General features: G+C 44.2%; 1 protein-coding gene across 4 annotated transcripts in view; it reads right to left on the bottom strand.

Annotated features, from left to right (window-relative positions):
* The window catches only part of SH3PXD2A (SH3 and PX domains 2A), a 259,755-nt gene that overhangs the window by 77,932 nt on the left and 154,548 nt on the right, over nt 1–27,275 (bottom strand). For 3 of the 4 annotated variants that reach the window (XM_051616598.1, XM_051616599.1, XM_051616600.1), the window contains 2 exons: nt 21,869–21,897; nt 7,006–7,053 (listed from right to left, as the gene is read on the bottom strand). In XM_051616598.1, the coding sequence (XP_051472558.1) occupies nt 7,006–7,053; nt 21,869–21,897 (77 nt within the window). Of the gene's footprint in view, nt 1–7,005; nt 7,054–8,605; nt 8,671–21,868; nt 21,898–27,275 lie in introns of those variants that run through there. The other variant, XM_051616602.1, reaches the window with a different exon arrangement.

Raw genomic sequence — 27,275 nt, 5'->3', positions numbered from 1 at the left:
TTTAAAGATAAGTCATCTTCTCTGTAAGTTTGTGTTTAAGAGATGCAGCTTTTCTATGGATAGTGGAGCCATAGCCTATAGCAGGAACAGGGGCAGAAGACAGTGAACTGACAAGATTGAAATTTATAATAAAAATTTTCACCATAGCTGTTAATTCCAAATAAGTATTGTGTTTCTGTTCATAATGAATCATCTTGACACGTATGTTCTGGTTTAAACCAGTGCTAGAGCATGACAAGATGCTTTTCCCTGTTTCACATAGCTTCCCACACAGTCCTTCCTCCAGTTCAGAACAGGCTGGCATTATTGTCTTCCTTCAACCTATATAGGCAAGTAACACCTACAACCCTAACTTCATTTTAGTCTTGTGAAGATAAATGTCAATTCTCTAACCTGAAACAAAGGCTGCCACGGCACTATGTTTATACATCAGCAGAGAATTCAGTGTGTGGAAAGGCAAAAGGAGGGACAAGGGACACACAGGAAGCTACTTGCTAAACAGACACCCCAAGTGTCTTTTTACTTCTCATCCCCTTGACAGTTTTCACAGGAGTAAGAAAATAAACCAACATAAAACCAACAAACAAAACCACAGCATTGCCTTGGTGGCAGGGGTGGTGCTCATGTGATGCACGTGTCCCTGCTGGGAACAAAGAGAGGACCAGGCTGGCAAACACCCTGTCAGCCACCAAGGCTGAGTCAGGGACCACATGCCAGGGGATGCCTTGCCAGGAAAAGTGGAGAAGCAGCACTTCAAATCCAGCTCCACGACTCCAGCTCCAAGAAAACAGTGGGTTTACAATAGTCCAGCAAGATAAGTTATATCTGCACTCACATACATGAAACCCAGCAGGACTCTACAATGCCATTTACTCTGTCCTGCCTTGGATAAGGTCCTCGCTGCAGGAGGACTTCTTAGTCACTACAGTGGCTGGTGCAACATACACAATTAAGAGACTGTTCTAACAGAAGCTTGTATAAATGTTATAGGGCTCCTATTATGAAAAAAAAAAAAAAAGAAAAAAGAAAAAAGAGGAAAAAAAAAAGGTGATAAATTCCTTGGTCTAGGAAGTAACCAAGGTCAAATAAACTATTTACAGCTACAGCAGACCATGCCTAGAGCACACTTCCTTTTGGAGGATGGGTCTCTGTGACTCCTGGAGTGATGCTAGTCCAGGATTAAGCACTGTGGGGAAGACTTCAGTACAGGAGGAAAGAAATAAGGAAGGAGACTAGGACACAAAACCAGCTCCTGCCAGTAAGCAAAAGCCTTAAACATTTTCTTGGTAGTCTGTTTTAAGTTGTTGCCATGTTCCCTTCAGGCACAGTCAGTAGGGTAAAAAAACAACAAAACCAAAAGCTATAACCTTTTTCAGCCTTCCACCCCCCACAAGCATCTTTAGATTAATTTGCTCTCAGTGACACTCAGAATGCCCACAACGTTGCTGGTCTGTGATGTCAGACTACAGGTTTTCCCCCCAAAAGGGATTCAAAGGAACAAGACAGGCAGCGTTGCAGACAGCACAACACCAATTACACCCACCACCGTGGACGCTTCTGCATCCCTGCCAATTAGTTAATGTCTAATTTGTAACATGGGACATAGCATCTCACTGAAGAGTAACAGCTTGCTCACTGTGAAACACACCAGAGAGGAGGAATGCAGAGTGGCAGGAGTTCCCCAGCAAGCTGACATGCACACTGCAATGCCCTCCTGACATTACAGCCCCACTTTTTTCAAAGCCTCCTCAGCCCAGGCAGAAGTGGAGAGCAGAGGATAGGATAAGGCTGATGTGCCAGGTGAAGCTGCCCCCTTCTCTCCCCCCAAAAAAGGAATTAGTGCTTTGGTTTAGCTCCAACTTGCAAGCCCTCCCCAGAGCAGAGCATACGATAGATTGTTGTCTGAAATAAGAGTTTGCTTGCCTCTCTGTTTATTTTTGCCTCGAGTCCGTATCCTGGTTAAAGTCTTGAGGATACCCCTCCTCCTCTCCATAGGGCTCCACTTTACAATCCTCCCGCTCCTCACCTCAGCGATTCCCTTCCTGGGGCTGGGTAGAAATGTCACTGGAGCTTGTCCATGCCCCTCACAGCTGGCATAGTTAAGTGACACAGTTGCACCCTGTCCCCCTCACCAGGCAGTAAGGAGTGAGCATCGTTCCTCCCGTGGTGCCCAGAGACCAGCAGCTACTGTGAAAGCCTCCTAAATAAGAGTGCAAAGCACCCGTTCCAAGCAACGTCTTCCTCCTCCTCCTGTGTTGCAACATCTAAGACCTACGATGGTTTTGCAACAGCCAAAAATTAAAACCACCAACTGGACTCCAAAAATAAAATCATCTGGATACAGAAATCTGAGACTCCTGATCTTTGCCAGGGTACTCTGTTGTTATCAGGCTATAAACATGTCTGCTCTTTTAATCCATACAGCACACAAGCTTTTATATTGCCCTTTTATGATTATCAATCAAGTGTTTACAGATTCAGACTAAATGAGTTAGTACTCAGCTGGTCAGTGGAAGTTTTGCAGAAGAAGCCAAAACCACAGAAACGGTCAGTGAATACCATAAGGATGATTCACAGCTGAACAACCAACTGGCACAGGTCTTCTGACCTGGGCACAACTGCTGTGGACACATACAGGGTCTACACAAGGGGGTTTTGGCAGAGCGCATCCCCAAGTGTCACAGCTTTCCATATAATAAAGCTTCCCACTTCCCTGTGCATAGGGAGGAGTAACTGTGGTAGCTTGGATCTAGAGTTGTGGTTTCGTTAAAGCAAATTCTTCAAGGGTAAGCATTTATATATATCTCTGGAAAACTCTTTTTGCAGAAGGAGGAAAAAAAAAACCACAACAGAATAGCAGCAAGCCTACTTAAAATCCTCAAATCAGTCTATCCCCTCACAACAATCATATGCCCAGCTCTAAACACAGGGATTTTATTCCCCTAAAAACTACCTCTTTTCTTTCTTATCAGAAGAACCACATCACTATGTTAAACAAACAGGTTAAACTGCATGTTTTCTTTGAGCCTTCCACCAGTGATCTATCCCCAAGTATTTTAAGATAGAGAGCTTAGGTCTGCCTAAAAATTGAGTTATAAAACTGTTGCACACAAGATAAAAAACAGATTAAACAAGAGCTCAAAATATCACAGGGATCTCAGAAAAGCAGCTCCTAAAATAACCAGTTCCTAGAGCAAGCAGTGGACTGAGACTGATGAAGCCTCCTACAAATCTCCTTGGGGACAATAAGGATTCCGATAAAAATCATGTTTCTAAGCCTAGGTTCTCTCTCCTATTCAGTGGGGGGTTTTGATTTGGATTTTTGGTTGGGGGAGTTGTTCTTAATGTGCCCTAAACAACCAGGCCTTTGACTCATCTCCTGGATACTTCTGCACTCCATCCCCCTTCCCACTTAACAAAATTCAGGCTATATTAGCTCATCAATTATGATTCTTGGAGGTAAAAGGCTACTCACAGCTTGTGGCAATAGGAAAAGGGATGCATCTCCATCCCTTCTGCTAGACAGGAATTCTAATTCCAATCTTAGCAGTGTTTCACTTCAGAGGTCAACTGCTCTGGCTGTAGCAGCCCTGAGCCACAAAATTTAACAGACAGAGACAGAAGTTCAGCACAACCTATAATAACTAAAGAAATTTAGTGCAAGTCCAGTCCAGACTCCAGGTCTTAGCAATAACACAGTACTGGCAAAAATCCTTTTGCCTCATTATAGATGAAAATAAATAATTGGATAAGTCTATTAAATGGCTTATTAATGCACTATCATGGCTGTAGTTCTTTCCTGAGCTTGGCCAGGCAGCTCTTTTATGAAGAATGAGACAATTCTGCTGCATTTTCTGAAAAGAGTTTCAGAAGCAGATGACACCCTGCTATTAGGCAGAGCTAAGACGTAAAGCAGAAAGGGAAGGGCTTGGATCTGTCAGAAGACTCAAAGCCAAAGAAGTCTGGGCTTAGACCTTGTCCAAGTCCCAAAGAATGCCTGAGAACAAAACAAGGTTGAGCATCACCCACCCAGTGATGGCCATGTCAGCAAGCAAACCCTCTCATCCCGAATTAGCAGCCATGATTAAAGTACTGTAAGTTTCTCCATAACTGAACACCCATCCATAGACACACCTTCCTCAACGCCACAGGACTTGTGCTCTGCAAGCCTTTCATCACGTGGGGCAATAGCTTCCTTGCACAGTAGCTAAAATTACAATGTCTTATCTTTTTGGCTGTGCTTGCACAAATCTGGTATAGATGGTAACTCTGTGAGCTGCATTAACTCACTCCTGGTTCCCTGGGTTGCTGCCACATGCAACTACAGGGAGCCCAGGCCAACAGCATGCATTGCCACCAAGAAGGAAATGTGACCAGCCACAACAGCAGCAGAAAACTGACCTGATGCCTGGATTCATTCCCCAGCTTAAGGGGCACATATTGTTTCCTAGTGCTTCTCAGAACCAAGATCTGGATAAGCCTTCAAGAGTTTGGGACAAGTGGCAGTTTTAAGGTAGACTGTGGTTTCCAGCACAGGAGTACGTGCCTCATGCACAGCTAAAACCAGCAGCAAAACACAGCCCCCACGAGGAGCACATCAGCAACGAGCTTGGCCCACGTTAAATGGCAGGCGCGCTCTCAAGCAAGCGCTCCAGTTCAGCTCTTCCTTCTTTAGAGTCGTCAGCAGCATTTCCAACAAAATCCTGACAAATGGAGAAACTCAGTGCTGACATTTGCCAAGTGGAGCTTGTTAGTCTCGGGATTTTTATTTTTTATTTTTGATCTGCTAGGTTTTAAGACAGAGCCAAGAAAAATTAGAGGCAGGAGGGTGAAAGGAAAAAAGAGTTGAGTCCTCTTTCCACTCCTTCTCGGAAAGTTGGCTCTCTGAACAGTGATTCCAACCAACTAGGTTACAGGTAGCAACAGTTAAGAATACTTAAGTATTTTGCACACAAATCTGTTAAACTGCTTGGAGATTTTCACACAGCTGCTAGACAGGGTCTTCCACCAGGCTGAAGTCACCTATATACTCTGGCATTTGCCATGGTCAGCGGTGCAAAGCATTCACATTCCTGCACACAGCATGAAGCAGACTAGCCAAGGAATTCAACAGCAGTTGGGGTGACCCAAACTAGAATCTCACTGCAGCATCTCTCAGGATTTGGCTGTATGGCACCCATCTGCTTCCAAAGTAGGAAATTAAACCACTTGCCATCCTTGGTTACAGCCTTTACCATGGAGCAGGTGCATACCCTCACCTGGACCTTAGGCAGCACCAGGCTGGCTTCTGCTCTAGTCTCCAGCTCCCAGCCTAGGACACAGGTACATACTACGTGGGTAAAGATCACATTCAAATTCAAGTCTGCTCTGTTGGCCTGCCACATTATGATACAGCCCACAGCTGGTCTGGAATTAAGAGTAGCTGCTTTGGAACCTGGGGTTTCATTTGGATGAGAAATAAATTGAAAGGCCACATGAACTGGAACAGCATGGGGAGCTAAGAACCTGCCAAATGTAACCGAAGATTTCTAAGCAGGACTATATCTCAACATTTACCTTCTCAAGCACAATGAAATTCAATTAATCACTCACATTTGCCCTTTCGTTATGCACAGATTTTTAAAAGCCAAATTAGCAATATGTATTTAGCTAAAAGCAGCCAACAGAAGGGAAGAAATTTGTGTCTATTAAAGATTTCACTGTCTTGCCCATTTAAGAAGGATGAAATCCTTTGCATTCAACTTGTCAAAAAACAGTCCCAGCAGATGTAGTCAGACAAACTCAACCTCATCCCCCAGCTAGGTAATCTTGTCTTGTCTTTCTTCCAAAGCAGCACTGTCTTTTCTCTCTCCTTCTCACCCCTTTCCCTGCTCAATCCCATCCTGTTTCTCTGTCTGAACTCTCTGGTAACCTATCAACCACCAGGCTCCTGTGATCAAATACTTCAGACGTTTCTGCACTTTTATGTCCAACTACCACCCTGAAATTAGACCCATTTGGCTACAATCAGGCAGAACAACCTCAAGGATGTATTAAACTTCTGTCAAGGATAGCATTTCTGAAATCACAGCAGTCTTGCTGACTAAAAACCTCAGACAGGCAAGCACTCTTCCATTGGGGGTGGTAGGATTTTGTTGACAGATTTTGAACATGGCATTGAAATAAACATTTATCAGATCAGGTATGGAAAGCAGCAGGTGTGTTTCCATCTTTCCTTGCCTTGAGGCCTATGTGTGGCCTTAACCTCCTAGGGTGATCAGGCCCACGTCCTATGCAGCTACAGGGTTAACAGCTCATTAACATTTTTCCTAAGTCTGAAGGAAGAGTAGACCTCTTCTCTGGTAGGCGACAGACATTTGCAGAAGAATTCCTGGTTCCTTGGGAGAATAGTTTTTGCCTTGTATTGAGCTACTTCTCCCCAGACCCTGACTCCTCATCTGGAAGTTGTTTCCTCACTCCTTGTGACAAGGAATCTGATGCTCTTGTGAAAAATTTGCATCTTACTCAAGAGTCCCATGTTTTCCATATAAAACCCCGTCTAGTTACTGTGGAAAAGCAAAAGAGCATTTCAGAAGAGCAAGGAGCACACAGTTGTCTTTCTTTTCTTTATCTTGGCACATAAGATTTCTTACTTTTGTTCCCCTTCCCTCTTGCATTCCATATGTGAGAGAACAGGTATGCAGGTACTCACCTGTAGCCAGGGTCAAACCCACAACAAGAGGGGAAGCTGCTTTGGATTGTGGCTTTGAGTTGGGCAAAGAAGATACAAACCAGCAAATTATTTTCCACTGTTAGCAGAACATCAAGATGAGGCAGCAGTCAGAATAGCAAAGCTCTTCCTTATCAGAAGTCGTGCATCACGAAACACCAATACACAAGTAGACACAGAGCCTGGACATCCATGGTCAGACACTCACATTCAAGACAACTCCAAAACCACACACAGTATGAACTACAGATTTCTCTTTTTAGTAGCATGCAGAGCACCAAGACACAAGAATTTACCTGGAGTGACACTCTTTTTTGGAGTCTCAGACAAACTGGACATCCAAACTTGAAATCCGAGAAGAGGGCAGCCATGAAAAGAAAAAGTAATTAGAGAAACAAGAAAACAGTCATATCAGAAAGTCTGAAAGTTAGTTAAGAAAAGAAACTTTAAGTTTTTCTGAAGAGTGGTGTTGGCATGATGGGGACTCAGTTAAAGGTCAAATCATATGAACTACCCAGTTAATTTTTATGTTTTAGGGGACTCACAGACCTTATGAAACCCATCTTGTAGAGATCCGATTTTGAGATCTTGAAATAAAATACGCTCTGAGCTCATTTCCAATCGGACAGGGAATGCATACCAAGAGACAGTTTGACTCATTAAGCCTCAGACCTGCAAAAGTATTTAGCTCTGCAGCTGTTAATGATCCCCAAAAGACCTACAGGCGACTCAGTGAGATTGAGCTTAGCAAACACATGCAAGTTTCTACAAGCACTTGCATTTTGTTGCCTGAAATAGCATTAAAGAAAATAACAATAGACAAGTAACACTCCATGGAAGAGAGTTAAAAGCTCCAATAAAGGTACACTTAAATTATAACTATAAATGCCATCTTTTTAGCCAATTAATATGAAGCAGAAACCTGGTTAAAGAGAAAGTTAACAGAGCTGCTACCAACAAGGTCAAAAGATTTCCCTCCCCCTCCATGAAATGAGGTGTAAATACTTGGCTTGGGATACTGGGAATAATCTTCAAATGTTAAATGGTGGGGCTTTTTTGTGCAAATAAACTGGGAGCATGTTTTAAGAGTTAGTAGGTTTGCCCCCATTTCAAAATAAGAACTAGCAAACATTCTCCTTCTGTGGGATGAGGGAGATAGGGACTGCTGTTATTCTCAAATTGCCTAGAAGAGGAGAGGAGGAGAGGTGCTTACAGGATAGGCTAACAATTTCCTATATTTTGACAAACAACTTCAAAAATGCATTTTTAAAAATTAATTTGCAATGGGGAAACCAGTTCTGGACCCATCAGTTTAAAAGGAGAGAAGATCAATCACGTGTAGAGAGGGGCAAGCCATATTGGTGGCCTTGTCTACTTGAGTTGTCTTTTGACCTTCAGAATATCATTGAGACAGCCAAAAATCAGTAATAAGATTCCTAACATATATGTAACTGAGAAACTGCTAGCATGACAAATAGCATAAGAAACAGCTTTCAAATTTTTCCACTAGTTAACAAAGGTCCAAAAAAACACATCGCTGCATTTCCTCAGCACTAAGGGAATGGTGAAGTTTTTAAAACCTTTCTTTAAATCAGACAAACAATTTTCATTGCATTAGAGCGAAACTGGAATTCAGATGGATTTGGTGTTTTGCTTACCTTTCACTAAGTTCTCAATAGTGGTTGTCTGGAGAAAAAACTGAAGTCTTCCAATTATCTAACTCCCAAACCCACACACTGCATTGTCACAACACCGTACAAAATGCATGATAAGTTACAATAACTGACTTTGGATTACCAGTTAAGAAAAAAAGAGGAAAAGGCTCTGCATTGGTAGAGTACAACAGGAAATAATCTGGCAGAGTGACTTGTGCTCTAGCTTATGGAGGGAACATACAGCATGTTTCTATTACGGACTCGGGGCATGCACTGGAAAGGGTGTGAAGGAGTTGTTGTCAGCAACTTGTCTATTAGCTTTTGAATAGACTTCCACTGCCTTCAGGAACAGGATTATGAACTTCAAGCAGCTGTCAGATCCTTTTCCAGACAGAAGAACCTGAATATGGCAGTGATAAACAAAGCAGAAGATGTATTGCAGGAATGACTGGGAAGATTTCAAACAGTTTGCCCCAATCCATGCTGGCAGCAAAAGGCTGAAGCAGCCAACAATTAAAGACAGAGGGAATAAGCTGCACTTAACACCACCTTAGGGCTACTCTGGATCTGTCTGCCCAAGAAGAGAGGGAGTTTGAACCTAGACCTGCAGTAGTCATATCAACAAACACCCCATGAGAGATCTCAAGGAACCAAACTCATCATAAAAACAAAATCTGTCAGCTAGTATAATTACTTTTTTCTTTAAACAAGGGATTTTTTCTACTTGCAAAACCATTGTTCTAAGCCAGAATAAAATGGCAATTTACGTATCAACTGGTAAACAATTCCATAGGTTCCCAATGTGAGCTTCTTGGCCCAAGAAGAAGCATAAAAGTAGCAGCACTCCTCAGCTGCCCCAGCCTGACAGCAGCTAGATGTGGATGAGGTTGCTTCTGAAGCAGAAGACAGCTAGCATATTTCAGCTACTCCTGCACATCTGCTTAGCATTAAATTTCCTTCTTGGGGATTTTTTTTTTTTTTTATTCCAAGACGTTTAAGCTCTAATTGCTACCAGCTTCTAAGAGTTCCCCCTACAAATAATAAAAATATCAGACATTAGTGATGGATTCCACTTCACAGAGAGCTCAAATGAAGAGGTGTGGAGGGAGCCAGGGTACAGAGAGGAGGTCAAAGGCCCTAGAAGCACACTGTGCCCGAGCCAGCAAAACACAAGCTTTGAACAGTCCTGTGTTTCCCCTTTAGGACACAGTTTTACTGGAATTCTGCATGGGGCTTGGAGCCGGTTTCCAACGGGATTGGTAACAGTAAACGAACAAACCCTTGCTTCCTGCCTTTCCTCTCCCCCATCACTGCACAGCCGAGCGTCAGCTGGTCTCAGATGACTTGGAGGTGGTGGGGAAAAAAATCTCAGTATTTGGAAGGGAAATTAAAGCTGCCTGCTCAAAGCAAGCCACTCCTAAGGCAACGGTATCCCACTTCTGCTCCTAACACCAACCCCCACAGATCTTGCTGCCGGCTTCAGATGGAGCCAGAACAAACCCCTCTGATCAGAATTATTTTTAAAAGCTCAAAAGAAACACAGGTCCATAAATTACAGCTAAGCCGTGGGGCCAAGGCAGTTGTGAAGAGCACAAGGGAGGCTGCCCCCAGGAGCTGCACTGCACAGAAATAGCAGCAGAGCAGGCACTCACTGCAAGCAGCAGCTGAACCCCATCCCATGTGAGCTGCCACCAAAGAGGTGGGCAACCCCCAGACAGGTCAGTTGGGCTCCTCCTCAGTGGGGAAGGAAAGAAGGCAGTTAGGGGGCAAAGGCTTGAAAGACATAATTAAGCCTGCTGCTGTGGTGAACAAAATGCATGAAATTGATTATTTTATTTAGATTTCACCAGAAGCTTTTCTGCTGCCAGCAAGACTGGTTTGCTTGCTGCTCCTCCCACCTCTGGCAAGAGGAGAGGCACCTGCCTGTTAGGGACCAATGCTTCACACTTGCACCACAGCCCCACTCATCTCATTTTAGCAGCAGACTATTTGTCTCATGTGCAATTAAAGCAGAGCAAGATTCAAGCCAGAATCAGTCTAGAGTCAAATGCATGAACGCAATGCTGCTGAAATCCAAGAGATGCCACATTCATGGTTCACATCACTACTACACATCCAGCTGGGTCCTGGTCCAGCAGGTGCAGAGAAACTCCTCCTCCACAGGCATTTTAGCAGAAGCAGGTTTCTTTTTGTCAGTAACACTGCTTGAAATGTTGAGTCCAGCATTCTTTAATACTGCTGAGAAGACCAGAAGGAACACCCTCCTAAAGATTCGTGGGTTGCATATTGCTGGGATTATCAGGGACCTTTATAACAAACTTTCAAAAAAATGTGTCTGTATAGCTGTTTAGGCTGCTAACCTACATATTGCCCAAAAATATTCCTGCAGTAATTCTGGGGAATGGAATCATATTGGTCATGAGTCTCAGCGTTGTTGTAGTTCAGGTCATTGCAGCCTTTGCCCCAAATGGTTTTTGCACATGCCTAAGAAGTTTCCATGGGCCAAAGACAAGTTCCAACAAGTGATCCAGACGTGGCTGCCTTGCTTTGGAGGGTAAAAAAAAGCCTAATTGTACAGGCATGGCCTACTCTATGGAAATTGCCTTCCATAGAGGATAAGAGTCCTATGTCCATTTAATTAATAAAACTGTTCTGTTCTCATTAAGCCCTACCTCAGACATCACCTGGGAATGCTGAAATCTCCCTGTAGCTGTTAAGGTGCACTTGAAAATACTGAGAAAAGGATTATAAAAACAAATGTCCACACTGAAGAGATGTTGACATCTGAAAGAGACTGCCCCTTTCCAATATTGTTCAATTGTGTACGTCTTTAGTCCTACAGCAGCTGAACATTTTGCAGATTCATTTCCCAGGCATACACCCTGAAACTATACTGGATTCCTGGGAAGTGCTCCACTCCACTTCAGAGAACTTCACTGGTGGTCCAGTAACTGGCAGTGCTTCCTCAGACAGGAGCTGGGGGAGGTAAAAGCTTTTTCTACTCATCACTGTTCAAATAAAAGGCATTAAAAATGGGGGCGTTCTTATCCCAACATCAGTATTTGATAAGTCATCAAGAAAACAACTGACCAGGCTGCTCCTTCAAAGCGTCCACTTCTTAGAAGTGGCCTAGAGCCTTTTTCACTGTCATGTTCATTGCATATAGCAGAACAGAAAATAGAAAGCCTTTATTTCAGTCTAGATTTTGGAAGTCAAGTCTGCCAAAGAGTTGGTATAAATGAAGTGCCATGTTGTTGTCCTGCCTGTTCAAGTGGGACACCTTACTGCTCAGAGCAGGTAAGGAACCCCAGAGGGTTAGGCACAGTCTACCCAATCCCTCCTCTGGCCCCTCCAGAGCTTCTTGCTGGGATTTGGCCTCCATTTTTCCCCTCATCACTTCCTTTCTGCCCTCTTCAGACAAGCTGAGGAACAACCTCTCCCTCCTGACAAGGTGAAGGGGGCCATCCATACAACCAAGAACAGGAAGAATAACAAGGAGCCCCAAAACTATGGGACGTGTTTCTGCTCCCATCTGCAGACACAGCACCATTCTCATTGTTCCCTCACACTCTTGTGAGCCAAACCCTTCATCCTCCAGCCTCACTGATGATCCTCTGGTCAGCCTGTTTCCAAGTTTTTGTCCTCTAGCCCCTTCCCCTTCAGCTTGGGCTTGACACTTTGGTTAAATGGGAAGACAATATGATGAAAAAGTTTTAGACTAAGGGAGGGAGAGAGAAATACTTGGTGTTGCTAACCTCCCCCAGGAATGGAAATAGTTGCTTTAAAAAAATAATTATCCTGATGCAAAGTCTACATGTATAGCTCTACAATATGGCTGTAAAACAGCTTGGAAAGAAGAAAAATACAGATTAGCCTTAATCTGAATTGGAACCGTTGTCACACATTCCTGGCTCAGACAATTAACTCATTCAATTAGGTAGAAAACAACAGAGAGCCAGAGAAATGGGAGGTTGGCACAGAAAGGTTGCAAGTGTTGTGATCTATTTCAAGCATTACCACCCAAGGCGCCCTGTTGAACTGCCCTATTGATGTTTCTCCCTCCAGGCTCCAGAGGGATCTAAACAAAAACAACATTTGTGCCCAGTGCCTGACCCAGGGTGGGCCTGGTCAGCTATTACACTTCCTAGGTACCACAATTATGGATTTATTCATTGCTGTGAAAACAGCAGCCACCCCTGTCCCTCACCAGAGAAGCTTAAATAAGCTTTCCTTGCTTTTATGTCTGTGGGATGCTGATGCATCATGCTTTAAGACAGTCCTTGAAGGAATATAGAGATACACTACATTTTTTCTCCATTGAGAAACTGTATTTTAAAGTAAACCTCTGACCACTGTAGATATCTCCTCTTCCATATCCTTGAAGCAGAACATCACCTCCACTTCCCATGCCATCTGTTCAAGACATAGTATGTTAAAGAGCTGTATCTTGAAAAAATACTTGACTAGCAGCTTATCAAACACACAAATCCAACTAAAGTGCACAAGTAAGAGGACTTGTAGCAAGCATTAAATAAGGTCTTAGACTTTAGTCCTGTTTGCTGAGTTCAGCCCCATCATTTGTGCAGGGTATGGGGGCAGACATGCTGAGCTGCAGCAAGCAGCCCAGCGAGCACCTTCCTCTCCCCAGCAGAAGTGGTTGCTCCAGGAGCTGCCGGGGCTCCTCGCCCTGCCGGCACTGCGCTGCAGACCAATCTCAGACCACTTCCACTTGCCACGTAAGCAGTGCTGCCTGGCGTACTCTAGACGCACACACACTGCTTGGAAATGCTCACATCTGGCTTTCACGTGACTCGAGCGTGCCTCAGAAATTCATCATCTGGACAACTCACTCCTGCAGGGGAGAAATCCACAACCAGAGAGCCCTTTCCAGAGTCAGAAGAGAGCACTGGGACAAAAGGATCGTGTGCTCGACAAACTGCACAGTGACATGCTCACCAGCTGCATTTCCACAGCCTCACACAGTCCTTTGTCACTTCTAAAAGTACAAATGTAAAGAAAACTTAGGCCAAGCTTTCCACTCTGTTTACTTCAGCAAACATACAGCCCACTTGCAGACCCAGAAGTCCCTCAGATTGTTTAGTTTTTGTTCTGGCAACCATAGCTCGTATTAACTCTTTCCACATGGCAAGCAAAAACTGCTTCCCACATGATCACTGTGGTACAGCCCCTGCACATACAGTTTTGTAGCAGTTCCTAGTTTTTCTGGGAAGTGCCTAGAATATCTGAACACTAATCCACATCTACAGCTGTACAAACTGAGAGCATCACCTCTCCAAGGAAAAAAAACAGCCTCAACACTGCCAAGGAGGACTCCCAGCCGTTGCTTTTGGTAAGTCACAGGTATGTATGCACACTAGGATTCCTGCAAGACTCAAAACACAACTGTGAAGAAGTCATGTTTCCAAGCACAGAAAATGTACCACAGTGTTGGCATGTTCAGGCAGCCTGTTTTAACTGGCAGCAGACTGAGCTGGCCAGTTTGTTCATACATTGTAATTCACGCTGAACACCTTATAAGTACTGTTTCCAGTCAGCTCTGGTTAGATGAACCGCTCCACCCAGAGCAGACTGGTGAGGAATTTGCCTGTCACATAGCCTGGATGTAGGTCAGGCAGAATGTGACAGGTATAAAACCATACACAAAGCTGGAGGCACTTAGGGAAGGCTATTTTAGGGGCCAGTGATCTCATAGCCTAAGGACACACACTCTGCCATCTAGGTTTCCTACTCACAAGACAGATTCAAATTTCAGGTGCTCACCAGCCTGAGACTAAGTAATTTAAAACACTACACCAAGAGGCCTGCTCCTCTCAGCTAGCCAGACCTGTCTGTGCCATGTAGAGATTCCTGCAAAGGCTGAGGATCATCACCCTCCACTCCAGCTCCCAAGTGCATTTCTCCCCTGCCTTACCTAACATGCCAAATTCAAAATCTGGTATGATACAGATCCCTCTGAACAAGGGAGGAAAAACACACTCAGGCAGCGTTAACACCATCTGCCACCAACTGGCAGAGGAAGAAGGCAGAACAGGAGCAGACGGAAATAGAGAACTCCTTAAAACCACAAGAAATGCCATTACACCCCTAAGGCACCCAAGTGCTTTCTCAGCACTCAGCTGAAGGCTCTCCAAGACATTTTCAAGGGCGCAGGCTGTTCTGCCATGGCTGTGCTCGAGCCACACCTCATACTTGCAGTCCTTCCCTGACCACTCAGCCTCCCTGCCCTCTCTCGCTGACACAGGACTCCACACAGCATCGATGCAGAACTGGGAACGGCAACGAGCACAAACACATTCCTTTCCCTAATTCTGTACCCTGTCCCCACATTTCAGTTTTAAAGCCAAGGAGCAAAACAAAAACCCACACAACACACAAGCAACTCTACTCTCTTATCCCATCTTCCTCCCACTGCAGCATATGGGCCACCCAGGAGACTACAGCAATTCTATACATCTAATAGGTCCCTTGTCTTGTCAGCAGAAAACTGAAGCAGTGCAGAATAAAGTCTCCTATCTGCTCTCCTCTTCAGTAGCCTCAGGCAGGAATCCAAAGCATTTCAGTTTAAACAGTGACTTTAAAAACCGGTGTATGAGGAGAAGTGTGAGATCAGTTTCCTCCTGCCAGAATATGAGACTGGATTTGGAGTGTGGGATTGGAGTAGACAGACTCACATGCAGAATTGGGTCACACACACACAGATGCTGCAAGGAGATGAAGTCTGTCTGACTTAGCTGAAGCTCTTCCTCAAATACCACTCTGTGTCTGTGCACCTGAGCACAGAGCAATAGTCCTACTTTGGCAAAAAACCAGATACTTACAGGCTTGTTAAAAAAAAAAATCAGGAAAGAAAATGAGCTATGTTGGGAATTACTGCATCAGGCAAAAGCCAATAAACTGAGCAGAATTTAGAGTTTAGCATATTCAGTTGAGGAAGAATAATTCTCCATCATGAGAAGAGGAACCTTGTCATCAAGGACTGAACTGAGGATGCACAATGAGATAATTAACTGCTAATTCCTTCCAGAACCAGGCCCAAAATGTACATCCCCAGTAATTACATACTAAGGTTTGTTTGGTCCTCAGTTGCTATGCTTCTGCCTACTCTACCCTTCTTTTATTACTAAATCCTTTATCCTCCTGTTTAAAATAAACCCAAAAAACCAAACCAAAACAAAAAACTATGTGAGAACCAAAATGTCCTGCCAGAATCTGCTGTTTTTAAATTCCATGCAGTAATTAGTACATACAGCCAAGAAGGTTATTCGTATGATGGGGGAACAGATCCTGATTTCTCATGAAGAGCAATCCTGTCAGTACATGCTTGTGAAGTTACAAAATAGCAGCTGGCCAACTATCTTGTCCAGCCATCCTCATCAACAGGCCAATTGGCATCAGGGAGCCAGTTCACCAACACTGTTTCTGCACAAATTGTAGAAAACAATGCAAGGAACACAGCACACACGTGTGATTCATCAGGACACAAACAAGAGCACATGCCTCAGTCTACAGGGATCATGTCATGCCATGAATTTCTGACAAGGATTAATACACCAAGCCTAAGCTACGTGGTTTAAGATGTTCCTGGGACCTTGTCATGGGCTTGGACAAACTTAAATCCCTATTCACCACCTTAAAAAATAAATTTTTAAAAAATAACCTTCAAAGCTGAAGCTTTCCTTTCAGATGGAGTATAGGAAGATAGACTTCAGAGACAAACTAACATTTCAGTTAAAAACCTCATTCTATCTTTGCTGCTGTCACTTGGGCTCAGTTTCATTAAGCAATAACCAACTGCCTGCTTCATTACTTACACACTCAGCAGAGGCAGCCCCAGGACATCTACTGCAGTCACCACCTTGACAGAAGATGTGTTGCCCCATGCTGGGATTCACCATGTTAGTCAATTGGGTTTTTTCAACGTCTTCAGTAACACTCTCTAAGATTTGGCCCCTTTGAGAACCAATTTAGAAGGTTCCAACATCCTCTGGCTGAGAAGGGGAAATTGAATCAGATTTAGCAGTCTACAGAGTCAGTTAAGGCATGACCACAGCATGCTTGCAGTTGCATTCACAGCGTTTCTAATATTCAAAGGGTATCCACCACTCCAGGTGACATTGTATCAATACCACAACAACCTTAAGGCAAAGGAAAAGCAGCACTGTGCTTTTCTTGGAGAGGTCCTTAATTCTTCCTCCACTGCAGCCATCTCCCAGAAATATCACAAAACATCTGCCAGGGCTGGAGCCTGTATGCTTCCCCCTCTCCCTGTATGTGTGAGTAGCTAAATACCTGCTGCAGAGCTATGAAGCTGGCAGAGGACTCCACACTCAGTCGCACCTGCAAAGCTTTGTCCCTAGGGTCAGCACCTCAGTTCTGCAACAGGTAGAGACAGCTCTAGCCCCACATCCTTGCTGGTCCAGCTAATGGTTCACACATTTGTGACTCCGTTGAATGATTAAGCACACACCATTAATTTTCTGTGTATTGCCACAAAGGAGGCAGTTCAAACTGAAGTTAAGAAAATAAAGCTCATTTATAAAAGTATTTTTTAAAAAGTGAGACATGGCATAGAGCTGTAAGTGCAGGCTAGACACGTGCAGTTTGACAGGACCAGAAAGGTTAAGCTCTGAGGTGATGGGCATAACTCAGTTGTAAATAAAGAAAAAGGCTGAAGTTAAGCCATTTCCCTTTATAATTACAAAGGAAGCAGAAAAAGCTATCCCTGACAACTCAAAGAAACAGCAATTAAGCCATTTCCCTGATGCTGACAGAGCATACATCTTCAGCGTGCAAAAGCAAGGAAGAGGGTTTCCCAAGCAATAAAGAATTAGGCTACAGAAATAAATTTGCTGTCAACTCCACCCATAAACCCAAGACAGCAATCCCACAAAGTGATCAGCCATGAGGGCCCTTGGTGTTGTTACAATGATCTGCTTGTTTCTCACTTGGAGACCCCACTTCTGTCATTGTTGCAACCCTCTCAACTCAACTTAATTTCCCTGTTGAGGGAAAAGAGCACATTACAGATGTTTCTACTAAAAGTTTGAGAAGGAGCTTCCAAGAGACTCCAAAGCTTTTATTTACTTGCCAGCAGATAGATCCTTCCTAGTTTTAGATTACAGGAGGGAAAGGCAGCAGATATTGTCTGGGTGCTGCCATATTCTGCTTGTCCAAAAATTGGACGTGGGAACGAAGCTGAAGGGTAGTTCTCTCTGCTGAGGAAGCCAAGCCTCATCAGCATCCTCACAGAGACAACACTGGCTTGGACCAAACAGTTAATATTCTAAGTGCTCAATTACAGGGGCTATTTAAATTGACTTCAGCTGGCAGACACAACCAAAATACAACCAGTGTGATGCAGGCAGGATCTGGTCAACTAGAGAAAGGAGACACTGCAGTGCTGGTGGAGCCAAAACTTTTTTTTTTTTTTTAATAAGTTTATTCCCCCTTAGTCAGAGGAGCATGATACAGCATAGCAACAAGGTGCCAGAGAAGGCTGTCGAGCAGCAGCTTGAAGCCAGCTGTGTCCCCAGCAGCAAGCAGAGCAGAGCAGTGGGAGTGAGCAAGCAGTGATGCTTATGTTTTTCAGAAGGGGGTGGTCAGCGGTGCTCCCACTAGTGCACACTGAAAGCAGTAAGCACAAGGGCTTAGCCACCACCAAGGCACATGGTGGAAACCCATGCCTTAGCTTTGAAAGCAAAGGTAAAGCAGCATCTCTTCTTCTGGGTCTGACTTCACTGATAGCAAGGGGAACCTTCTCAGTAATTAAGGAGCACCAAGACTCAGAGTTGAAAAGCTGTGGAGCCCACACCAAGTCCCTGTTGACACCAAACATCAGATTCCAGAGGCTTGCTTCAGCCTCATGACTGGGGAGCTGTGAACAACTGTGGTGTGAAAACAGCCAAGAAAGATTCTCAGCAAGAAAAATGGGCAAGATCATCTCACTCCAGGCATGTGAGATTTGCTCAAGCCAGCAAGGGTTGTGCGTGCGTGTGTATGACATCGTTGGGAAAAAAATTGTACTCCAACTGGTTTTACAGGCCACCTCAGGATTAGCAGATGTCTCAAGGGTTAATTAGTTCACCGTGCACAGATGGTGGCTGGTAGGGTTTGCAGAGTGGATTAACCTAATTTGTGGTTTGTAATGTACCATGCAAATATCCATTACTAGACTTGCAGCAATTCTGCCCTTATTTTCATTTGAGGAGGGAAAAACCACACAATGAATGCTTGCATAGAAGTAATGCCTATTTTGAGTGACAAATGGGTTGCTGTTCACTTGGTTAATGCAATTGACAAATTGGAATCCGAAAAGTAATTCCTTCCTTTTTGCTACAGAGGGTCTTTGGAGAGACCTAGATGAGACCATTTGTTGCTAGTGTACTGAATATACCCACAGTGACCACTCCTTACAGTTGTACTGAGGTCTCTTCAGCTCTGACAGATGGTCACAGAGCAACCATTCAATTGCCTGGAAATATGGAGGCAGCTTTCCGAAGCAGCTCTGCAGCATGTCATGTAAAGCCCTACAAATCCAAGGCAACAGCATATGCGGCAGTTTAAGCCACAGCAAACATGCATTTGCCTACTCAGAGCCTCACTTATTTCAGTGAAGCTCCAGGTCTCTGAGCCGACTGCAGGTTAAAGGATTTTTAATTAGATCACATCCAAGGGCTGCGTGTTTATACAGCACTTTACACAAGAGGAAGCCTGGCTCAGGGCTGGCATGCAGAGATGCCCCAGAACAGTGCAAGACTCCCTTCTGTTTAGCTAAGGACATGTCATGCTACTGCGTTTGGTTCAGAAGGTCTCAAATGTTTACAACCAGTATCAGCTGCAGCCAGAAATGTTTCCATAACTCCTGTTAAACTCTGAACTTACCCAATTTCTCCCTGCTCTAAGGAGAGAGCACAGGGCTAGCTAGACACACACTCTGGCAAGGCATAGGTCAGGGTAGAGGTGACGTTGGCTGACAGAGGCATTCCTCACATGTTTCTGCAATTGGCCACACTTGTGTCATGCCTCCACATGCCTGAGCCACGGCAGCTGTGGGATTCCTGACAGACAGTGCAGGACAGCCGTGCTCACACCCAAAAGCCCCCTCCCAGCACGTCAGAAGATGTGTTCACAGGTCTTATTTGCTGGGAGGTGCTTGCATTTAAAAGCACCTATTTGTCTCTTGTTTAAAGACAGAGTAGTGTGTGAACCAATGGAGGAAACTACATTTCAAAGCTATTTGTTATCTTAAAAGACTCTCCCATCACACCATGGGAATCTGTGCTTATTTACCACACCACTTGCTCAAGTGTCATAAAGCTGCTCTTTGTTAGAGGCTGTTAACTACCAACTGCCTTGGCATATTCCTTCATTCATTGTGCATATACTCCCACAATATCCAGCTTCTAGCAGAATGAAGCATTCCCCCACTGCTCTAGAATCAGGCAAGAAGATGGCTGAAAACAGAGTGCCTTTATGCAGCTCACTTTGGTCAGTGAGCTGCCTCGCATTTTTCCCAGTACAGGGTATGTGAAGAAAGAATGTCTCTAAACCCCACTGTTTCCAAGCCCTAGCTGCATGAGAAGCTGGGAAGCAGAGATGAAGAAAGAGTCTCAAGAGGAAACCTGGCAGCATGCAGAGGTGGGACAGCAAAAAGAGAGAGCCAGACCTGAGCATCCATTCCTCACAGGGATGGGTGAGCATGTGACTTGGGATGCTTGGGGAGGGAGGCCAACAAAGAGCCCAGCAAAGCAGAATCCACACCTGGCACCTCTGCTACACTGATCAACTTAGTCTCTCTTCCCCCAATGTCATCGCAGATCAGCTCCAACTTTCCCCTAAAGCTGCAGGAATGGAGGAGGAACAACTTCTTACACTCCCAAAGCATTTCTCACATCTCTTGCAAGAATATTGCAACTCCCGTGCATGTCAATTCGTGCAGTGAGCCCAAAGCCATCCTAGTTTGTTAATGCTGTTCTAGGTCAGTGCTAAATTAGGTTGTTCCAGAGACTTCAACATTTTTCAAAGGTCTTTACACAGCCAAGAACATCCCCCCAGTGCTCAGATGTGGCACTCTCCGCCAGGAGCTCCCCCACTCAGCTCTGCCTTCGACCAAGTCTCTTGTACCTTTATGGTCTGCCCTTCCAGAGAAATTTCTGCCACCAATTTAATTCACTGGCCACGATACACAAACACTTAAGAGGTCCTGGAAGTGCAGCTGCATCTCTCTAAAAGGATCTATTTTTTTTTAATTGCAATTTAGTAGCTTTGTAGATTAGGAGGATGAAGTGTGCCCTAGTTTACCATGTGAGGTGAGTACCACATATGCCTCTTCATTATCACTACCTTACTCGGGAAGTTCAAGGAATAAATACCTCTAGTATCAGCCTGCAAAGGCAACAGCCATTTAATGCACAGGAGAGAAGGGGCAAGCAACAGCTCTGTTTTAGTGCATCACTTAGCTTATTAAAGGACTGCAGCATAAAAGCTTTCATAATTAACCAACAAATCCATCTAGGCAGTGACATTAACTGGAGTTCAATCTATTACATTCATCTTTCCTTCCTTCCCAGAGACTAAGCCATTGCAGTGTTTATTCATCATCTCAAAAAGCAAAAAGGAAAAAAAAAAATCCTCCCCTCCCCTGCAAACAGGCCAGAGATTTCCAGGAGTTGCTATTGGTTTGAAAGGCCTCTCTTTGGATGTCCTGAATGCAATTTGGAGCACCCAAGACTCCAAACAAAGTCAATGAGAGTTGCAGGTGCTCAGTGCTGCTTGGAATAAAAAATAACAGAAAAAAAGAAAAAAGAGAAAGCCCTGACACATCCAGCTCAGAGCAGCCAAACCCAGAGGCCCATAATTGCAGGTCCCTATTGAAAACACATCTGTAAAAATCACTAAGAGCTACAAGGGGAGGGGAAAAATTGGATTTATACAGTTTCAAATCAGAGTTTTATAGGACGTTTGAATCCAAGATCTTAAAAACAAAACACTGAGCTAGAGCCTTTGAGACAGCCCAAACCCAGACACAGGCACTCAGAACATTTTGCATCAAGTCTCACCAGAGCCTTTTGGAAAGGCAAAAGAAACACTGCAGAACAGAACAGAAAAGCTTTCCTTCCCCTCCAGAAAAGAACCCCAACTCCCAGGCTGCATTTTGACTGTTTACTCGGTAAAAATTGATTTTAAGAAAAAAATGAAAGAGAAATTTAATACAGTTATCCTGTCAGACTAGAGAAGGAGCTATATAAATACAGTCAGAGGAGAGCAGTCATTTTAACTGCAATACTGTACAGGGTGAGTTTCTTCTCCTCTCCAGTGCAAAGGAAAGAAACTGACAGCTGTCTTTAGCAGGCTCCAGCAATAAAAAGTTAAACTGCTACACAATTTAATGCAACACAAGATAAAGGGAAGGTTTAAAAGGGAGGGTGGGGGCAAAGAGGTCCTTTCTGTAATCATGCAATACATAGAAAGCCTGGTATCTTACCTGATTTTCTCTTTGAAGAGCCATAGTCCCTGAAAAAAAGACAACAACAAATAGACATGGTTAGAGCTGCAAACAGTGGCGAGAGAATGGGTACCTCCCAAATTTCCACCCATATGCTCAAGGGCTCATCCTGCGTGCTCCCTTCTTTAAAGAGGAGGTCAGGGCTGCAAGGCATTGACAGGCAGGGACCAGAGGGATCCTGAGCAGCACCAGCTCATCAGCAGCAGCAGCTGGGACTTCTGCAGCACCAGGGGCTGGGGGAGCATGTGATCAACGAGACAGAACAAACCATCCACAACCAGCAAGGCAGGGGAGAAGGGTGTCATTTTTTCCCCTTTAAATTGAGTTATTAAATGCACAGCTACCGAATTAACCCCTGATGTTCCCCTGGAGAGGAAAAGGGAATATTAACTGTTTGGTGCAGGGGTGCAGCTGATACAGTCTTAGCCGGCATTGCAGTCCTCTCCTTTCAGAGGCTAATTAATGTGTGAATATCCCTTCTAGTTATCTCTGACAAGCGCTTGTCTTCTGCAAGGAAAAATAAAACAACAAACAAACCCCAAACTTTATCCTTTCTTCTGTTGGATGGGGGAACACACCCGTACTTTTCTATAGTGATTTAAATGGTGCTGGCACCTTTGCTGGTGGCAGAAGAGCCGAAAGCGCAGACAGCTGCTACAGAACCGGGAAGAAATTACAGAAGGAAGCTGAGAGAACTGATCTGGGATAAGCAGAACCAAGGACAAAAATACTTGGCTCTGGCTATGCTTCCTCCTGGTGCTCTGTGGAGCCTCTCAGACCCGGCTCTGAAATGGTCTGCACAGGCAGGAGCCCGAGCAATGACAGACCAGGCAGAGCCAGCGTCGCTGCGCAGGCACAGTGCCTGGGCACGGCACACACCGCACACAGCGGCACCAGTGCTGGGAAAACCACCCGATGAACCCACTGCAGAGGCAGGCTGTGTTTGCAGGAATGCCACCAGAGGGTCACACTGTCAGGACTGGGGGTTTTGTCCCTTGCAGCATGCGGAACCGGCAAACGATTGTCCCAAACTATGTCTTTAATTTTAGGAGAGTTTGAGGGATCATCTGAAGAAGTGACACGTGTTTTGAGGGCAGAGGTATGTCTACCCATACATTCTGTTTCTTCCAGCAGTTTGCATGTGTCCCATGCCGTACGTGTCTAGGATTTGCTTCCAGTGAGTAATAACTGCTTGGGAGTTTTTTGCAGCCTCTTTGAATTTTTCAGTGCCATTTCTGTTTCAATAAAATGGTTTTGTCAGCCATGTCTGCAGTTGTATTTGATGTGAAGATGCTACTGCTCACTAATAGGCTGCTTCTTCTACAGAAGTGGTATCATATGCAAATATAATGCCTGCTGTATGGTACCCAAAACAGAAACCCCTCAGAATGAGCCAGGGAAGGCACAATCCCTGCAATGTAGTCCTCTGCCCCGGCTCTGCTCCCATGCCAGCCTGCAGGTTTGTGGTTGCTGTTAATATAGCTCTCGTGGCATGTTGAAGTCTGTGTTTGGTCCTGCCCTGAACTGCCTCTCTTCCAACAGCACTGAACAGAGAGAAAGTGAAACCCTTCTGCTGAGATCCACACATGTATCTCCATCGTGCACATGCCTGATGACCACTTCAATCCCTTCTGCCCTTTGTTTTCTGCAGCAAAGCTCCTGGACCTTCTCAGCCCTAGAGTGGGCTCAGCTGGGATTTCCCTATGCAGCACATCATGTCCCCACCTCCCACTATGTCACACAAGAAGGTTGTACCCAGCTCCTGTGTTAGCTTGCATGATGGTGCAGCTGGGAGCAATCCCTAGAAGATAAACAAGACCATCCTTTCCAGTCTTTGCCAGAAGGCCCCCAGCACACATTTCCAGGGCAATCTCCTGCCAGTCAGCTGTGCTAGAGGAGCCCACCAGCACTCTAAGAGAGGTCTTACGTGAACAGAGCCTGCACAGCAGGGTGCAAGATGCATCAGGGGTGAAAAAGACTTGAGTCTGATTGAATTTAAAAAAGAAAACCTAACTCCTTTTTGCCACTATATATAAAAAAACCAAACCACACAATTTACATTATTAGAAATGGTGTACTGATGGATTGACACGGTTAATAAGCAACCAAAAATGGATAAAGGTGCTCCTGAATGTCTTTGTGCACCAGATCAGGCCGAAGTTGGTGCCCAAGTTTGGAAAGTACTGTAGAAGATGATTTGTCTGTGCTCTTGCTGTGCAATAGCAGCAAACACCACAAAAGGCTCAGAATTCAAACCTCTATCCTGGATGTTCTCCCACATCTTTCAGCCCAGTCTCTAGCTGGGTTTTGGGCTTGTGTGACTGACTGCAGTTAGTTTTTAAATGAGGCTTGTTCTTTTAATTCTAAAGCACAACTCATCCATGCAATTTCAAGAACGTAGACATATTTTTTAAAAGCAAAAATTTGAAACTTGTTTCTTTCTACACAGAGATCACGTGATGACAAGAGATATTACTCCATAAATAACTTTTTCACTTTTTTTTTTTTTCTGTTCAGTTCCTCATCTGGCTGACTTTTCTTCCACAGCATAAAACACATAATTTATGGAAGTGTACTTGTCCTTAAGTTTCCTCACACAAGCCCTGCAGTGGGCAGATATATTCCACATCACACCACTACTGCAAGCACAGAGTGCTGTACTCAATGTAATGTGACAAGCCACATCTCTGGCCTACGACAAACATGGTGCCAACAGAGGTGGTAACTGTTCATGTGGGCCAGGAGCTCTGGTCCAGTGAACCCCTCACGGGGTTGCTTCCCTCACGGTTTCTGCATGGTAAAAACAAACCTTTAGATTAGTTTGAAGAGGGAAATAGCCCCTTACTGTCACTGCAAAGTGCACAGCTGAGTGATTTAGGGCCAGCTACAAGAGGATGCAGCAGGAAGGAGCTCTCAGTGATGTCCTTTTGAGATCAGGATGGCAACTAGCATCATCAAAGGATCCACCGTGTATTCAAACTCTTGAAAGCCCAACTCTGCTTCACTCTCCTCTCAGTGTAGAAGCTTATAACTGTGTTATGTTATGCCACAGTCTCTGCCCACGCTGCCGTGGGGAACATCACATGAAGGGAGGCACAATAATACACCTTCCTACTTGCAACCAGGATGTCCCCCAAGGTCCTTGGTATGGCAACATTTTAAATCTTATAAAATGTCCTTCTCATAATGAAAATGAAGATAAAAATTAACTGGGAACCTCACTCAAGTAAATACTTCACAAAAAGAAATGGCTGCTGCCCCGAATGTATGAAGGAAAACATGAGGGAGAAAGGTGTATTACATGCTTCATTGATGTGGAGCTCCAGCAGAAGGCAACCAAACCTACAACTTCTGGTCTTAGTTCCCAGCCTTAAGCACAACATCATCCTTCCAGAAGAAATTAAATGATCATTACAAAATATGTATTTGAATCACCACCACTCCTCAACTCACAAGCCTCACTTAAAAAAAATCCAACCCATCAATCAATCTTTTGGGTAGGTTTTCATATTTTCATTTATTCTTTCTGTAACTCTTAAAGTCAAGTCTTATCAGTTTCTGATTTTGGAGTTCCTGAAGTCCATGTATGCTATATTTCCTTGTCACTTTTCAGTACACCCAAATTTCACTCATAAAATCAGGACAAAGTGGTATCAAGTAAAATGGAGCTTGAAATAAAAGTCCTCATCTCCCCAGTGAAACTCTAAAAGCCAAAACTTGTTTCTCACAGTGAGGATGGGGAAAAAATCACTGCTGAAATAGAAAGCAAAGAAGGTATAGCAAATAATCTCTCTAGCTGGGTAGAGTGCTCTTTGTGTACATACTCCTTTCTGCTAATGAAGAAAGCCTGTGCTGTTGCTTTGCAATAGCAGCAGCAAGGAGCCCTGCCTGACTCCATGTTGATTTTTCATGTCCTATTATTCTGCACATGATTCATTGATGTCTTTTCCCAAGTGACAATCTTATAAGGTGAATACATCTCAGCCTCACTATTTTCAGAGGAGCATTAGTGTGAGGCTGAAGTATTGGATTATGTCTCCAATACAATAAAGGAAATTACTTAATGGTTTCTCATAAGTATAAAAAATTCCAAGTAGAAACTCTGATCTTCTCCTGCAATGCAGATTGCACTGGGCACACTGCTAGTCCTTAAATCAGACACAAAACCTGGCCTTGCAGAAGAAAAACCCTTCTAAGGAAAGGTTCAATGAATGTCACATCTGCAGCTGCACAGGGAAGCTACTTTCTCTTGAGCTCTTGCTCTTTTTATCTTTATACACATAATCATATTTCCATTCCCCTTCCATTACTCTAAGAGAACAGACACCACCATCATAATTTCCCTGCCAGCCATAGCTACAAGAATAGCAATGAAACCAGTGGGTGGAACTAAAAATAGCACTGGTAGGTCCCTTCCTCATTAGCCAGGATCACTCCAGTCTTGAACAAATGCCCTTCACGAAAGTAGCGCATTTCTAGCCTTTTTCATATTACAATATTAGCAATTTTATCTAAGGCCTTCCTGTGGGGCACCACCTTTAGCTGACACTAAACCTCATCACTGGCAAGGAAAGTACTTCCTACTGCTAACAATATTAAAATATTGCTGGTGCCAAGCATGTTACACAAGCTGGACACACTCTTCTTGCTTTAATGACAAAAGAGAGGAAGACCATGACCACTGCTGTAGAGCTGATGGCCTTCCTATCTCATTGAACTGCTCACAGTCAACATTTGTGAAAGATAAAAACATCTTATGTAATTGAATTTGTATGTCACTTGCAATCTAATTTAATTATGAGAGTTTTATTAACAATGTTACGGCAAAGTTTTGTGGCATACCCTTGCTTTAGGGACTGCCTTTGCTGCTGTATTCAGTGAGAGTTAGTAAACATTGGTGTGTGCATGTGTGTGGTTTTATCTATCTAAATACATACAGACGCACACAAACAAGCAGTGGCACAACAGGAAAGCTGTTTAACAAATGAGGACTATCCTGACATTTATTGGATAAAGCCCAAGAAATGTTCCAAGAGGAGAAGACTGGAGGTGACCAGGTGTGCCTGTGATGGACCATGCCTACCTCATCAGCCATAATTCTAATTCAGTTTGATTTGTATTTGGCCCAACAGGTTTCTTCTGCATCCTCCATGGAGATCCAGCAAGTCAGCAGAAATCTCCTGCAGGAATGAGGAAACCTTCAAAGCAACACTGCATCAACTGAGGGGCTGCAAGGCTGCAACTTGGCTCCTGCACCCCCTTGGAGGTGATGTATTCAGCTGGGGGGACCTCATCTCTGTGGTCTCCGCAATGTAAAGGTTCTTTCAGAAGCTTCTCCCCTTTGCCATGGCACAGCAGACCAAGTAAGCTCACTCTGTGGGATTCC

This window comes from Apus apus, chromosome 4, assembly GCF_020740795.1.
Source record: "Apus apus isolate bApuApu2 chromosome 4, bApuApu2.pri.cur, whole genome shotgun sequence".
Classification (NCBI taxonomy): domain Eukaryota; kingdom Metazoa; phylum Chordata; class Aves; order Apodiformes; family Apodidae; genus Apus; species Apus apus.
The sequence above is the reverse complement of the archived record's forward strand: the minus strand, read 5'-3'. Positions and strand labels throughout refer to the sequence as shown.